The 16,177-nt window shown below is 37.1% G+C and overlaps 1 protein-coding gene across 1 annotated transcript in view; it reads right to left on the bottom strand.

The window, feature by feature from the left end:
- The window catches only part of COL19A1 (collagen type XIX alpha 1 chain), a 319,505-nt gene that overhangs the window by 41,936 nt on the left and 261,392 nt on the right, over positions 1-16,177 (bottom strand). Inside the window, exons 29-37 of the mRNA XM_040983151.1 lie at positions 12,766-12,870; positions 12,632-12,685; positions 12,324-12,377; positions 7,187-7,240; positions 5,886-5,939; positions 3,430-3,474; positions 1,421-1,471; positions 1,298-1,342; positions 813-839 (exon numbers count right to left, since the gene is read on the bottom strand). Of these exons, the coding sequence (XP_040839085.1) occupies positions 813-839; positions 1,298-1,342; positions 1,421-1,471; positions 3,430-3,474; positions 5,886-5,939; positions 7,187-7,240; positions 12,324-12,377; positions 12,632-12,685; positions 12,766-12,870 (489 nt within the window). The remainder of the gene's footprint in view (positions 1-812; positions 840-1,297; positions 1,343-1,420; positions 1,472-3,429; positions 3,475-5,885; positions 5,940-7,186; positions 7,241-12,323; positions 12,378-12,631; positions 12,686-12,765; positions 12,871-16,177) is intronic.

The following is a 16,177-nucleotide window of genomic DNA, read 5'->3' as shown; positions in this document are numbered from 1 at the left end:
AAAGGGGCTTTACATCTCTTTCTCAAGCCCATGGCAAATGGCTCGTAAAAGTTTATTTCAGTTTTAGGTCTATTTATGCTTCAAGTATATATCTACAGGTTAAAAGGATACACAAATGGAACATGAAGGGAGGGACATATGCTTGACAGGGACATGACAGAAAAAAACGCCAAGAAATCAAGGGAATCTAATTGAATTTGGCAGAATGTTTACGGCTCCGTGCCTGGGGAGGATGCTGTGAACAATTAGCATCCTTTGCTAAGCTAGAGGACTCGCTCTCCTTCCGCGCAGAATGCTCACCTCCTAACACATCCCTTCTAATAGCAGCTTTATGATAGCACACATTTCCTGCAGAATAATTTCCTCAGACACTCAAAGCAAATAAACAATCCCTCCCTGCAACCCTTCCCCCACTTTTTTTCTGTTGAGATGTGAGACATGCTAGGGAATTTCTTTCCAGTAAGTACTTCTTTCCCACAGTCTACTTATAACAGAATCAGTCACTGTGAGAAGCCTATAAGAAGAAAGTGTCCCATTTATCAGGAGTTTTATATGTGCCTTCCTCCATCACAGGATGATTTTCAGACACACCGATGAGAAGAGATGGACCTCAAGGGCAGTGGCAGCATTGGGACTACCGCATTTTAGAAAACAAGGAGTATATCACTTGTGTTTCCTTGGTGGCCTTCTTGTCGCCTCCAACATGCTAACTGATGAATGCTTAAGAAGGCAGGTGTCTCTGGCTAATGCTCTGTGTCAAGCATTAACAAAGACAATTTTCTAAAGGACATATGACATGGAAACATACATACCGCTGGCCCAGGTTCTCCTTTTGGGCCCTGTATTGAAAAACAAAAACTTAATCAAAAACAAAAAGTCACTTTTAAAACAAGGAGTAAAGGAAAACTCGGAATACGGTAGAGTTTTGCCCAGTTTTGCTTTAAACATACATCAGAATATTTGCAAGCTTTACGTTTTGTTTCAGCTTGTGCACAAAGAATAACATAAGAAATATGAAAGCAGAAATAAATATCTGCTTGGATATTTATTTAGTTGTTAGATCTATAATGAAAAGTGGTGATGGCATTATGCATGACACTGCTTTTAAAAATTATTTTGTTTGGGTACATTTTCTCAATTTTAGTATAATTTATCCTATTTTAAATTTGGTAATAATTGCTACATGCATTTTTTTCCAGTTAGCAGAATGGTTAGCACAGTTGTTTTTGTTCTTGTTTTGGGGTTAAAGTATAGCTGTTGAGCTGAAGTGTGCTTGAGGATTAGCAAATATACTCACTGGGGGGCCAGGTGGTCCCGGATAACTGGGAACATTCACTCCTCCCTTTAAAAAAATGGAAAAAAAGATCAGAAAAATTTATAACAGTTCATAACAATTTTACACCATTATAAAAGTGAATACCTGTATTTTATATAGACTGCTCATGCCGTTGCCTTCATTGAATGGCACACCCTTAGGAAGAAATGAGAGAGGGTTATTCTTTCAAGTTAATTCGTACCATCTTTATCTTCACCATTTTATTAATGATAGTGTTCCTATTCTATTTTTGAAGCATATCCTCCCCGAATTTAGAGAGTGACTTTAATATTGTAAGTAAAATAATACAATGCTTCCAATTTGACTTTTGCAGGGAACGAAATGAAGTATGAGCTACATCTAGAGCTCACACACTTTGTTAGTATTTGATTAATTTGCAGGTATGACAGGAGACACACTAATGCATTTGGAGAGGAAATATTACATGCTCATTAAAATTCAGTTTCTGAATTGCCAATTTATGCTGACTGTTCACAGCCTGTGGAGCTGCAGGCTATAATATACTTGTGCTGATGAAGATGTGAATAGGGAACAATCTGTCTACCAAAAAGTAATTTTTTTCCATAGGCTTTTCATGCCAATTAGAAAATGAAGGCAAATGGGATGATAACATTACAGCGCTATGTGGATGTTTTCATAAAAACATATTTCTTAGAAGAAGGACTTCCTATAAAAAGTTGACATATGAAGTCTCTAGATAGCCAACACTTAACAAAAAAGAACTTGATCTATAATTTGAAAAAAGCATATATTCTGGCATGCATGTGAAAAAAAATGCATGTGAGAATTTTAGTTGGATTTTGATCCTTTTTTTGTTTCCATAGAATCAACAATTGAATCCACATTTTTATTTTTGTAATTTTTTTTCACATTTCAGTTGCAAAATTGAACAAATTATCACTTCATTGTTTTTGGATTGTGGTAGTCAGTGGTGTTCAGAGTACACAATTTGCATGAATCCTCAAAACATTAGTAGTGGAAGAAAAATGCTTCATCTATTCTTTCCTTTTTCATTTCACTCATTCACTTGACAGCTACTTAATGCCTATTGTATTTGTGTGTGCTGCATGCCGAAGAGAGAATGGATATTTCTGCCTGAAATTTCTACAGGAAGTTTCCCAGGAAATATATGTTAGTCTGTGTCTTGAACGATGAATGGTTTTGGAGATTTCAGAGGGAAGATTTCTTAAGTACATTTTAAAACTACAGTCTCCTTTCAGGAGCTCTTGTTATATTTCCTATTCTGTCCACTGGAGGGGAGAATATCTTAAGAATTAAACCCTAAATACTTTCTTAGTTGTTGTCAAAGGAGGGTTAAAAAAGAGTGCCAGTGTGTTCAATTATGTGTGCAAAGCTTGGCACTGCGCAAGACTAGTGATGTCTCTCTGTTACCCACAAAAGCCACAGATGGATTCTGTATTTTCTCTGATGATTTTGGTTTCTTAAACCATCCTGTGAGATGGGGTGCTAAAAAATGCTTGGTTTGGACCTAACTAGGCTGCGATTTGAGCGCGGCCCCACATGAGGGCAGACTTGCCACAGAGAGGGACCTTTCCTGTCCACAAACTCCCTGGCAAACAGTGCGTCTATCTCAATCACTAGCATTAAAAAAAAAAAAAAAAAAAAATCCATGCCTCTTGTATTTTTTTTCACTGGGTGCTATAAAAATAGAATTTTCTTGCATCTCAGACATCATGGGAAGGAGAAGGAGGAACACATTTGAAATAATGCAACAATTTGTTCCAGCTTGGATTGCCAGAAGGGCTCCCTCCTTATAGCCACTCTCCTCTGTGAAGGAGGCTCACTGAGGTTAAATCACTCTTCCAGGGTCCCTAGGGCATGAATTATGGCGTTTGGAAGCACACAGCCTGGTCCTTTGAGTCCATGCTAGGAATTGACAGTCTGCAAATCTGAGCATTGCACGTAAGGACTAAGCTAAGGAGGGAACAAAACAGGTCTCCCAGAAGATGTACTGAGCATTGTTTGTCCAGCAAAACTCAGGATATGTTCATCTTTGAGAACGTCTGATCTCTGAGCTACAACAGTGTTAAGTAAACACATGCATGCTAATTCCTAAACTCCAAATGACTCACGGGTGGTCCAGGTGGTCCAGGTCTCCCAGGGGGTCCTTCACTGCCCTGCAAAAGACAGGGAGGACAAAATCAATGAGTTAAGCATTGCTAAATTGAGCTTACTCAGACAGCCAGCTTCTGAAATCAATTTTTTTTTTCTTCAGCGTTGTGAAGTCTTATAGCTTGACTTTCTCTTTTACCTAGGAACACTCATTTCAAGACCACAGGAAAGGTATAAATCTTGTCGCACATACCCAGATTCTCATTGTGTGAGTTCTGGGCAAAAACTGTATTTCAAATGGAGGCAGACAATCCAGGCTACCCTGTTCTGGACTTCAAATTAACCAAGAGCTCTCTCCTAACATCAGGGGACACACAGAGTTCCTGGAAAAAGACTGTCGACTCTGGGTGAGTGGCTCTCTGGGACAACATTCACTTTAAGTCTCACCTGACCACCTTCATTTTGGGGAAACAGAAAGATCATGCACATGATTTGATCAAAATAGGAGAGAATGAGAAACTTCTTTCTTTTCCCAGGTTAAGATCAGACTTCATAACCAAGTCATACATGTGCTGCTGAACAGAAATGGCTGTGGTGTAACACTGTTGGAAGGAAGTGGTCTATACAACTTGTACAGCAGTAGAAACGCTGCTTATAGGAAGAAACAAAAAGGACTCTGAAAAATAGACTCAGGTTGGAACGTGAATATATATATATACAAACATACACACATAAATAGTATTTTTACAAAACAAGGAATATTTCTCAGTCCATAATAAGCAGTTATTTCAGTTCCCTTGACATCTTTTTTAAATTGTGCTTTTCTTTCAGAATAATACCCTCATTAATATTCTTTAAATTCCTCTATCTCAATTTCAATGAATGATTACTTAAAAAAATAATCCAGGGAGACCAAAGATTTTGAGGAATTTCAGTTCTTCTTTGCTATAATTCTGATGAAGGATAAGAAGAATCATATATTTAATAAAAATCAGCTGTTGAGTAGTTCTTGCAAAGCATCTGCCTGAAAAGTGTGTGACAAAGAATGAGTTCATTGTATCTTTCCCTGAGTTTTACTCTTTGATGGTGGCTATCTAAGACATGCCATTTTCTGCTGGCTACTGTCAGTGCCCTTCAGAGAATGACGTTCTCATGAGTCCACAGACAAGGGAAAATATGTGCCTACTGAAGATACTTCTTTTCCCCTTGGCACAATTAATAGTCATCTTTTCACTTTCATTTGTGCCCGCAAGCTCATCTCAGTGTGGAATTCCCATTAACTTCAAAGGAAGCCCATGACTGAATAATTTCCATAGAGAACAGAGAAAAAAGGCTGGTGGGGTTGGGCAGGTTCCTTAGGATATTGTGAGAATAAAGCGTGCTGAGACTATCTAGAAGGAACACACTGTTTCCTTTAACATTTGCTGGGATTCTCTGGCTCCTGGATGCCGCTCTGCACTATTTTGTTCGGGAAGTTTGCAACCCAGGTAAGAGAGCAGAAGCCACTTGAGCAGCTCATATGTACTCTTGATTCTTATGTCCTTGATTGGAATAGTTAGGCTTAATTCACTGTCTGTTGTTCTGGCTTGAACTAACCACTTTAGAGCCCAAGTCAAGCCCTGTGGTCTTTTTCGTATCTCCATTGCTGGGTCCTTGTTAACCACAACAGCCTGTTCATCTGACAACCATCCTGTCTGGAAAAAAAGTTGGCCTTGTTCTTTTGTGAATTTCCTCCATAACCTGTCATGGAGAAAACTTGAAGTTTGTCTCAGCAAGCCCTTGTTATTGGAATCCTGGTCCTGATAGCCAGCATGCTGTGTGGAGCCTTGGCACCACCTGGTATGATTTTGTCCCTTGCCAATTCTAACAATAAATAATAACCCCCAGGATCACAGCACCAGGTGGAAGAATGGTACTTTTATGAACGGGATTAGTTCCCTTACAAGAAAGAATCAGTGCAGCTGGGCTGTCCTTCTACTATGTGAAGACACGTCATAGAACATGCCATTTAAAATAAGACAGCGACAGCCACCCTTCCCTAACACTAAGTTTATCAGTGCCTTGACTTTGGACTTCCCAGCCTGCAGAACTGTGAGAAATAAATATTTGTTGTTTGTAAGTCACCCAAACTAAAAGAGATAAACATTTATAGTTGGCACTACTTGAGGCAAACCACTTGACTTACACATTCCCAACCTACATACAGACAGATGATCAGGACCCTGAGTCCAGTTCACATCATTGCTATGCGGCACCAGTGTACTACTCATCCTTTCCCCTAGAGATAATATCTGTACTCACACAAAATTTTGCACCAATGTTGTTGTATGTCAGCCAAAATACAAGCTACTCTTTGCCATCATTTCTACTTGCAGACTTTGCTTGATTCCATGGATCTCTCTGTAGCAGGTCTCACCCATCCCTACTCTACACCAAACCGGATTTGGACAGTGTCTGTGAGGCTCTTCCTCAGTACCTTGTCACCCTTTGCTCCCACTGGACCAGGATGTCCTGTTCTTCCCAATAAGCCCTGTAAAACACAAAACCAATTTGTCACAGAAACAAAAACTAAATGACTAAAGGATATTGGAAATTGGTTGCTAAAACTCACACATTCTGAAGGTCATTTGATCCTAATTAAATCAGTCCTATAAGCTTAGTTTTCTTTAGGCTGATACAGCAGCTGTGTCCTGCTGATAAGCCCTCAGAAGGGTAAAATTTGTATTTGTGGTCACTTTTTCACCTTGGCCAACTACATTTAATGACTTTAATTGGAACCTCTTGATACATTTAAGAATCTAGCTTTGCTGTTTAAATGGCAATTTACATAACATTATGCCTTCCTAAATGAGCTATAATTTTGGAATGATCAACATTTTAAACACTCCAAGACATGGCAAAATTAACAATGTGATATTAACTTATGTGATCTGCATTTTATGAATGAAAAATAAAAATCATTTTTAATTCTCCTTTAGGAAGAGAGCTGTAATTTCCATGATTTCCATGACAACTCTTTCTTACAACATTCAAATTTAAAGCCATATAAATTATCTACACACTATGGTGAGGCATAAATGATAAAGCTTTTATTATAGAAAATTTATGATTTAAAACAAGCAATAAGAATGCATTGCCATTTGCGCAGTAAAGTCTCTGAACAGAAGTTCTAAGAAAGGAAGAGATGGATAAGTTAAGGCATGAGTTGAATTGCTAGATTTAGCGAATAAAAATATAGTATGTTGGAACATACTTTTATTAAAAATTAGCTATTTATCTGAAATTTGAATTTTATTGTGTGTAGTATATATTATCTAGTGACCTAGGATTGGATTCTGATGGAAAAAGAAATGATGCTTGGCAGGGGAGGATTGAGGGAAAGGAGCTTCTCTCCTTGGAGGGACAGGGTAAGCCTTGACTAAAGAAATACATTCTCAATTTATTGTGCTGAGGGTCTTGTTCAAAGATTGGGGCTAAAGAAACATAAGTAAAAAGCAGAATGTTCTTTTATATCTAGCTTCTATTTCAAATAGACTAGCTTAATCACAGATTGCTTTCTTGCCTCCTGGAATCCTAAATGACAAGTTTCCAGGATGTTGGAAGTCTTAAATAATTCTAAGTGAAAATACTTGTTGTTGATAAGGCTATCTTTCTAGGCAACAGCTGGACAATCCATACAGAGGCACAGCCTAAGCAGAGCAATGAGAAATGTTAATTCACTTTGGGTCATTCTAGCAGATATTAGCTGTGACCACAATCGTATTAACAAATACTTACAGGGGGTCCAGTTGGGCCTGGAACACCTGGAGTGCCGGGAATTCCTTGAAGACCCTAGGACAGATAGATGTTATTATAAAGTTGTATCATTGGGAATAAGACATTTATTTTAGTCAATCAAATGTCTTGATCATTGAATTTTAAGCATGTGTTTTAGCTAATCAAGAATCATGATTTGGGGTCCTGTGTAATAGCCTAGTGGATAAATCCTTGCCTTGCAAGTGCTAGGATCCGATATGGGTGCCTGTTCATGTCCTGGCTGCTCCACCTCCCATCCAGCTCCCTGCTTGTAGCCTGGGAAAGCAATAGACCATGGTCAAAAGCCTTGGGACCCTGTACCCATGTTGGAGACCTGGAAGAAGCTCTTGGTCCCTGGTTTTGATCAGCTTAGCTCTGGCCATTGTGGCCACTTGGGGAGTGAACCAACGGATGGAAGATCTGTCTCTTCTTCTCTGTGTAAATCTGCCTTTCTAATAAAAATAAATGAATCTTTTTTTTTTTTAAAGATTTATTTTTATTATTTTTTCATTGGAAAGGCGGATATACAGAGAGGAGAGACAGAGAGGAAGATCTTCCGTCCCATGATTCACTCCCCAAGTGAGCGCAACGGGCCGATACTATGCCGATCCAAAGCCAGGAGCCTCTTCCGGGTCTCCCACGTGGGTGCAGGGTCCCAAAGCTTTGGGCCGTCCTCCACTGCTTTCCCAGGCCACAGGCAGGGAGCTGGAAGGGAAGCGGGGCTGCCGGGATTAGAACCGGTGCCCATATGGGATCCCGGGCGTGCAAGGCGAGGACCTTTAACCACTTGCGCCACCGCGCCGGGCCCAAAATAAATGAATCTTAAAAAAAGAATCATGATTTGTACAAATAACCATATTCAAAGAATAAGCACTATGAGCTAAATACCTCTATATCGAATCTATCACAAACCTGATTTAATTTATATGCTGATTTATACAACATTTCTGTTCTTATGGAGCCATGCCATCAGTAGCAGCATTATACTAAGAACCCTGTACTGCCAGGGCATGGAAATACACATCTCAGACTGGCGGGATGCCATCACAGAAATATACAGTGAAGCTACAGCTTCATTCATATAGTGGAAAAATGGAATATGTTTCATGACATAATATTTAGTTTAGTCGCTCAGGCTCATTGGTGGTTTTAAATTTAGAACCCTTTAGTGGCTTCACCATAAAAAATAAATAGATTTGCCTGCCTTCTTCTGCATAGAATTATGGAATAATTCCAGTTTTATGGGATAGAATTTAAAAAGCTGATATGCTTATATATCAAGGAAGAATCAGCAAGATTAAGCAGTAACTTCTATAATCAATCTTATTCCCTATTAAGTGGTGCCAACAACACAGCATTAAACAGATGACACAGAATTCATGAAACATTTTCAAGTATTAAAATGCTATTTTAGAAAACTTGGATAACATTGAAAAATAAAAGTCAAAATATTACTAATGCAGGGCTTAAACTTTTAAACGGCTATCAATGTATTTCCTACAAAAACTTGAGTGCTGAAGATTTTTATTATTTTATTATAACAAATAGATAAATGTTTTATCTGGAGTCCTTAGTGTCAGAATTCCAGATTTTTTCTTACAAAGGTAACAGTGCACATTCTGAATATTATGTAATACTCCTGATGGTGCTTGAAGCAGCACCAACAAATACACAAACATTTCTGTAGCAAAGCATGATATTCTGACAGAGCTGGATAAATAGACCCATTCTACATGAGCTCAGGTCATGTTTTCCTACCAAGTGAACTGACTTCAAATATAGGGAATATTTCCAGTATTTTATAGGTTTGGGGGGCATGGAATTGTGCATAATAATAACATTCTCAATAGTCCTTCCTGGGCAATGGGAATAAAGATAACAGATTTTTTTCATACTTTTTTTGTGATTTCCAATTTCTTATACTACAAAATCATCTGCTGCTACAACAAAATTACTTTCTTGAGATAGGAGTTGATTGTATGTTAGAAATATCAGGTGAAATCACTATAATAAAATTACTACATATTTACTTATGAGAGTTCTTTGGGGTCAAGGGCTTGATCATGGTTCATTGCCCTAATAGGCTCAAGAACTACACTCTGTCAGGCCTGTACTTCCACTGCCAAATGGAATTACTTATGACTTCAAGCTTTTTCTTTACATTATGTGAGTAAATACACCTAAGAATCATCTTGCACATTCTAAAATTCCTCATCTAGCAAGTTTTTTTTTTTGCTAAAATCTTGTGTTAAAGTATGTGAGCATGTTGTTTCTTCAAAATTACATCAATCTCATTGGCAATGCTGTGTGTTTGTGTATACATGCTTGAGTGCTTGTGTGAACCATATACATCAGAATGTTGTCATTTCTTATTAATCTGTCATTAATGTGCTTGCACATTTATAAACGGTGAGGAAAAAAAATTTCCTGTAATAATGGAAATTTAAATGGCTAGAAATTATATATTATAACATATTATACTATATGTTTCTTTATCTCAAAAATATATTTTTCCATAAAACTTATTCCACATGTAAGTATATGATTTGCATATATATGCATATATAGAATTGTTCCATATGTATGCATATAAGATTTGCATATATATGCATATGTGTGTATATAGAGGGAGAAAGAGAGAGAGAGAATCCCCTTTTTGCTATGTTAAGTCTTAACTCTGAATCAGTCTAGAGATGCTGAGTGAGTTGCTAGGTAACATAATTTATACGCTTGGGACTCATTAACCTTTGATGACCACATTAAACTTTAATATAAACAACAGTTCATAAATTAAAAAAAATTTCTGGGCAGCCTTTCTATGAACAAACTAAAATTTTGCAGTAAGGATAAAAGTTACTCTGGGTACATAAAGGGCAGTAAGATAATTTTAGAAGACAAGATGGTCATTAAAGAAGACAAATACATATTAAAGTGGACAGTCAATTTAGCATAGAATGCCAAACTAAAATACAAATGAAAACTTATTGCATAAATATTCAGAGATCACTAGAGCCAATTTCCTTCCCTGCTTGGATATTTCTTAAGTCCTACTTGGTTTGCTAGGAATATTTACTTTGCTGTGGCTATAATTTAGTGCTAACAATATTTTTTCATATCCTACTTATCAACCATTATTCTGAAATATTATAGAAGGATTGGATTCTATCAGCATTTTACAAGTTGACTGTTGATGAAGGACTATATGATTGTAATAATATGGGGCAAAATGGTGTGTGAGGGGTGCAGGAGTGGGGAGGGTGAGACGGGAAATCCCTGTGCCTCTGGAACTGTATCATGAAAAATGAAAATTTAAAAAATCAATAAAAACCAAAAGCCAAAAAGCAAGACAAAATGAAGCTGCTATCCTGAATTGTGCAAAAACACTTGTGAAAACACCCTGAAGAAGATAATGTTACTTTCATAAGAGCAATGATTTCCTGATCTTTTTGTTAAATTACTAGGTTGGATTGAAGACGTAAAAATTAGATGTCTTCAAAGACTGTCTCTCTGTATCTTGTCCACTAAGCAGAATAGACATTTGAGACTTTGGGTAAGATTCACTGTAATACACATACATTACAATGAACTTTATTGGCCAACTGAAAATGCCAATGTCCTTAGTTAATGTTTTGCTAATCAACAAATCATAATTTCAGATAGTATCTGAGTCTAAACAGAAGTCAGTATATTTACTAATTTTTATTTACCTGAGAGATGAAAGCTGCACTATTCTATTCCTCTCAAAAGACACAACTGAGTCAATAGACTATTTCTGGATTATTCTCATTACTCTCGCGATGTGAAGATTTAACAGAAAGACAACTGAATTAGTTGTAATATCTCCATGTAGTAAGTCTTCAAAAAAAATGTTGTCTGCTCCCTGTCAATCTATCAGGTATACCTAAGAGCAAGCACACTAAAATAGTGGGGAGGTATTAAGGGATTTCAGTTCTTCAGGAGAACTAAGTACTGGCAAAACCCAATAAAATTTTACTTCCAGTGAATTTAACTTCAAGTCACTTACAAAAAACCTGAATTCCAATTATTTCCTGATCTTTTGTTATTATCTTCTCAATTGCCTCTAAAGCTTGCCTTGTCAACCGGGGCAGCTAAAAGCTGTTGCACTATGAAATCCAGCTATTCTGCTGGTACTTCAGTGGAACCTATGGAACTTGAAGAAACAATGCTCATTAATTCTTACTTATTCTGAAAATAAGATGCCTTTATTATTTTATTTGTGGATAGTACAAATGTCACTTTGGACATGGAACCAAGCCTCAGAGTTTTTTTTTTTTTTTCAGTATAGGATTCCTATTAACTAGAAACAATAATATGTAATGATAATTTGCAAGGTGAAATATAACTCCAACTAGAGGAATGTGTCTTATTTTCTACCATTATGATTTTCAGCACTATATGAAGGTTAACAATACATGCCAGATGGCTTTCTTTCATTAAGATCTATTAGTAGCAAACTACTTAAACTAACAACAATTCATCATTTTAATTGGTTTTTCTAAATGTTAGTGTGAATTATACAGCATAAGAATGATATCTTGAGCATCACAGTGGCTTTGAATCAGAAAATTATAACATTAGCTTCAAAGACACATTTGACTTAAAGCCTTCATCAATGCTGATCTAAATAGCTGATCTAAATAGGCCAATTAGATGCTTCTGTCTATTTTCTCCCAAGAATGTGGAAATTCAGCAGATTCAGAAAAATCAAGGTCCTGGAGTTGGTGTCTCATTACTGTGGTGTTCAAGGAAGTTCTGCTCACTTCTGCAGTTGTCTCATTCCTGTGCTGGCTGTTTAACTATCCCTCAATGTATTTCAGGAATCCTCCCTCACATTTATCTTGAGAGAACTGCAATTATTATCTGCTACATAAAAGCAGGTAAGCCATAATTGATAATTAACTTTGTGCCTTCTTCAAAAACCTGGTAATAGACGTGACCATATTAGTATTATTATTAAAAACGCACTAATGTTGATAAAGGACTATCTAGTGTTACTGGTCTCAGCATTCAGCGTGAGCTGTGGGGAAACTGGTGTCTGTCTTGTGGTGAGTCAAGTAAGCAGAACCAACAGTAGGACTTAACAGAAAAGAACCTTTACCTCATCGCCTTTCTCCCCAGGTATTCCAGGGTAGCCCCGCTCTCCTTTGCTTCCCTAAAAACATAATATAATCAGCTAGTACACTCAATAGCGCCATTAACTATCAGAACAATTAAACCAATATCCTGTGGGATGCTTGGGATACTTAGGTTGGACAGGTCAGGGAACAAAGTAATGACATTTGCAGGTGTCCCTTACCCCATGTTCCCCCTAAATATAAAAAGCAGTATATGGCAAAGTGAGGCTTTTCCTTTTTTTTTTTTTTCCCACCCTGGGTAGTCCCACAGAGGAGGGAGGGACTAACTTACCTTGGGTCCCTCTCTGCCTGGGATTCCTGGAGGGCCCCGTGGTCCTATGTCACCCTGGAGGAAATGGGAGTAAGAATCCAGACAGTGCACTTGTGTGTGCAGCAGGTCTTTGAGCGTGTTGCTGGCCTTCTTACCTTACGGGCCATGGAATTGTACTTCCCAGGCTCGCCAGCGCCCCCTTCTTCTCCTGTGCTGCTTTTCAGCCCAGGGCCGTTGGCTTGGCAGTTACCACAGAAGTTCTGAGGAGTCAAACAAAAGGTTATTGGCAGATTTGTAAAGACATCTGTAGGAATGACGTCGGATCTGATGCGAAGTTCTATTTTAGCTTTTGTCAGAGAAGAGTTATGCAAAAATATCTAACTTAACTGTGTTTTCAGGAATTCAGCTGATTTGAGATTACTCCATGTCAAGTCAAATTTTTTTAGAAGGCTAACCTACAACATTTATGATAAGGGTGAGGTTTGTTTTTTAAAAGTCTGATGATGCATAATTTAAAATTGCAAATAAATAAAGACATGTATATACACACATTTTCAAATGCTTAGCTACATGTTTAAAATGAGAGGTAGGAATAACATTTTGGAATAGCCAGCAAGATTACAGAATGTGTACAACCAATATGATGAACTGCTGAAAGACAAAGAAAGAAACAATATGAAGGAATTATTTCCCCTTTGGGAAACAAAATCAATTGTAAAGCTATCATGCAGTTTGCTAACATTTTACTTGTCAATGAAGGCAGAAATGTTAGAAATAATTACGTGAATGACTTGGACTTAACTCCTCTGTCAAGCCCAAGTGAAGATAAGAAATCTAAGTGGAATTACACTTCCCTTGCCTTCTCTATAACCTATAACCTATTCTGATCTAGAATGACTTGAATTCAAGTATCTGAGCTCATGAGATAAACACGTCCTATCATAGAGCTAAAGGAAAAAGTGTCCATTAAAAGTTCTATAAAGGTTCATTTAAAATGATTTACTTATGTTGAACAGCAGAGTTAGAGGAGAAGGAGTGGAAGAGGGACAAGGAAAAGGACAGGAAGAGGAAGAGAGACAGACAGAGAGGTCTTTCTTCTGCTGATCCACTTTCCAAATGGCTAAAATGGCCAGCTCTGGGCCAGACAGAAGCCTATATTCAGGAGCTTCATCTGGGTCTCCATATGGATACAGGGGCCCAAGCACTTGGACTGCCTTCTGTTGCCTTCCCAGTATATTAGCAGGGAGCTGGGTCAGAAGTGGAGCAACCGGGCTTCTAACTGGCATCTATATGGGAGGCTGGCAATGAAGGTAGTGGTGTGATATGCCACAATACCAAATTCTAAAGGTTCATTTAAAAATATATTTTTGGAATAAAAACATCACCAGAATGTCGTGGAAATAAGGACCAATGATGGGGGTTAGGGAGGAGAATAGTTTAACCACTCACAGAAGACAACAGAAACCTCTCTTCTATCCTTTTCACCAGAGAAAAGAATCTTTAATCTTGATATGGTACTATTACAAATGTCATTCATGAGAAGTTGAACAGAAAGCCCATGGTTAATCAATATCTTTGATGTAGTGAATATAAATGCAAGTCTGATTTCTAAAACAGTGCTTGTTGGAAGACAGTTTTGTGTTTTGAAAAGGTTCTGAGGCATGTTGTCTCAAAAATGTTGGGTTAAACAGTTCTTTTCATGATAGTCCTCCTTAGAGCTTGACTATATGAAATGGAACTGGAATAACATGCACTCTCCCAAACTATATTTACTACCAGGATAATTTTACAAGGTAACATGTTGGTAAGAGGGTTAAAGTACATATATAATTACAGAACCATCAGTGATAATCTCTGAAAACAATGAAGTTAGAGAATTGCCTGAGCATTTAGCAGAATCACAAAGATGTCCATCCAGATCCACAAAAAGTGTGAAAGATACATATAGATACACAAACATGGTACACAATATAGAGCAACACATTGGCAGATCAATACACCACAATATTTTGGAATTTTTCATTTGATGATTTTACTAAAAAAATAGTAAGTTGTTATTATTCATCAATAGAATTTTCCAAGAATCTTGGCACTAGACTAATTTAAGTCAAGTTTATTAGAGGTAAATTAAAAGAAGCTAGATTTCAATATGGTTCTTGGGGGAGGTAGAAAGGGGGAGTCCAGATTACCTGATGGAAATAAAAAAATATATCAATTGTTAGCTGACTCATCATCTCATTTAAAGGGGATTTGAAACACAGATTAACCTAGAAGAAGGTATTTGATTTCCAAGGAATTTCCATACTGATGACTAGATAAAGAAACTGAAATATAAACACAATGGAATACTACTTTCCATAAAATACATGCAATTTGAGACCATTATGCTAGTGAAATAAGCTAGTCTCCAAAAGACAAATATCACATTTTCTCTGGTTTCAAGTAACCAATATGCAAAGTAAAAAATATGATATATATGAGTGAAATTGACATTTTGATATTTGATTATTTTTACAGCCCTTGTCTATACTCTCAAGGAGTGTTACTTTTTCTATTTATTCCTTGTTGAGTTTTTTATTCAGTGGAGGATTAAACCTGTGATTATAAACTAAACTGAAAGTATAAAATTATAAAAATTAAAATAAAAAAATAAGACAGTAGGGACTAGGGAGGGTAAGAGTGAAGAGGGCCAGGAAAGAAGGTAGGTTGGGAAGTATCGTTATGCTCTTAAATGTTACCTACTAAATACATAAAATCTGTTCCCTTTACATAAATCAGGTTTTTTTTTTTTTGTTAACAGAAAAAGGATGACAAACTGGTGAATGACTTAAGGCAGAGGGGTGCTCTATATGTAGGGTAACAGGTTGGGGATTCAGTTTAAAAATTTTAGCTTTGGGCTGACAGAATAATCCATAATGCAAATCTTTCATATATATATGTATATATATATACATATATATTTGTTTTGGGAAGCTGCACGCTCTCCCTCAAGTATGGTTTTTCCATACCCATCAGTCAAGGTGTTTTAAGTGATTCTCACTAACTGGCTCTCTTAGGATTCAGATCCTCAGCAAGTTGATGCTGAGACTAACAAGAACAGAGTACTTGATGACATGTCAGGACTTCCATTCTGTGTGCCCCTGGAGCTCTTCCTTTTCTTGTCAAAGCTTATCCATGTTTCTTATCCTGTTCTCTGAGCCATCTCATATTTTATCATGATATCTATTTCAGCTAAATTGTGTAAATTTTGGATCTAAAGAACAATAACTATACTGGATGATATGATTCCTTCAGTGCTGCAATTTTCAAAGAATTGACCTTGTGAATAACCCAGGACTTAATATCTGTTTTGTGCTATATTAATGTTACACTTATCAAATATGGGAGAACTCTACATCTCTCATCTATGGAATGAGAATGGAATATCATGAAGATTAAATGAGGTGAATTACTTACGTCTTATGTGAAGTAATTGTAGTTCAACAACTAAATCTTCCTGGGGATCCTACAGATATTCTTTTCTAGCTTGGGAAAAAATGAGCCATTTGAAGGTCTTTTAAATACTTA

This window comes from Ochotona curzoniae, unplaced genomic scaffold (genome assembly GCF_017591425.1).
Source record: "Ochotona curzoniae isolate NIBS_2020 unplaced genomic scaffold, NIBS_Ocur_1.0 contig_3819, whole genome shotgun sequence".
Classification (NCBI taxonomy): Eukaryota; Metazoa; Chordata; class Mammalia; order Lagomorpha; family Ochotonidae; genus Ochotona; species Ochotona curzoniae.
This window is presented reverse-complemented; position numbering and strand designations above follow the sequence as displayed.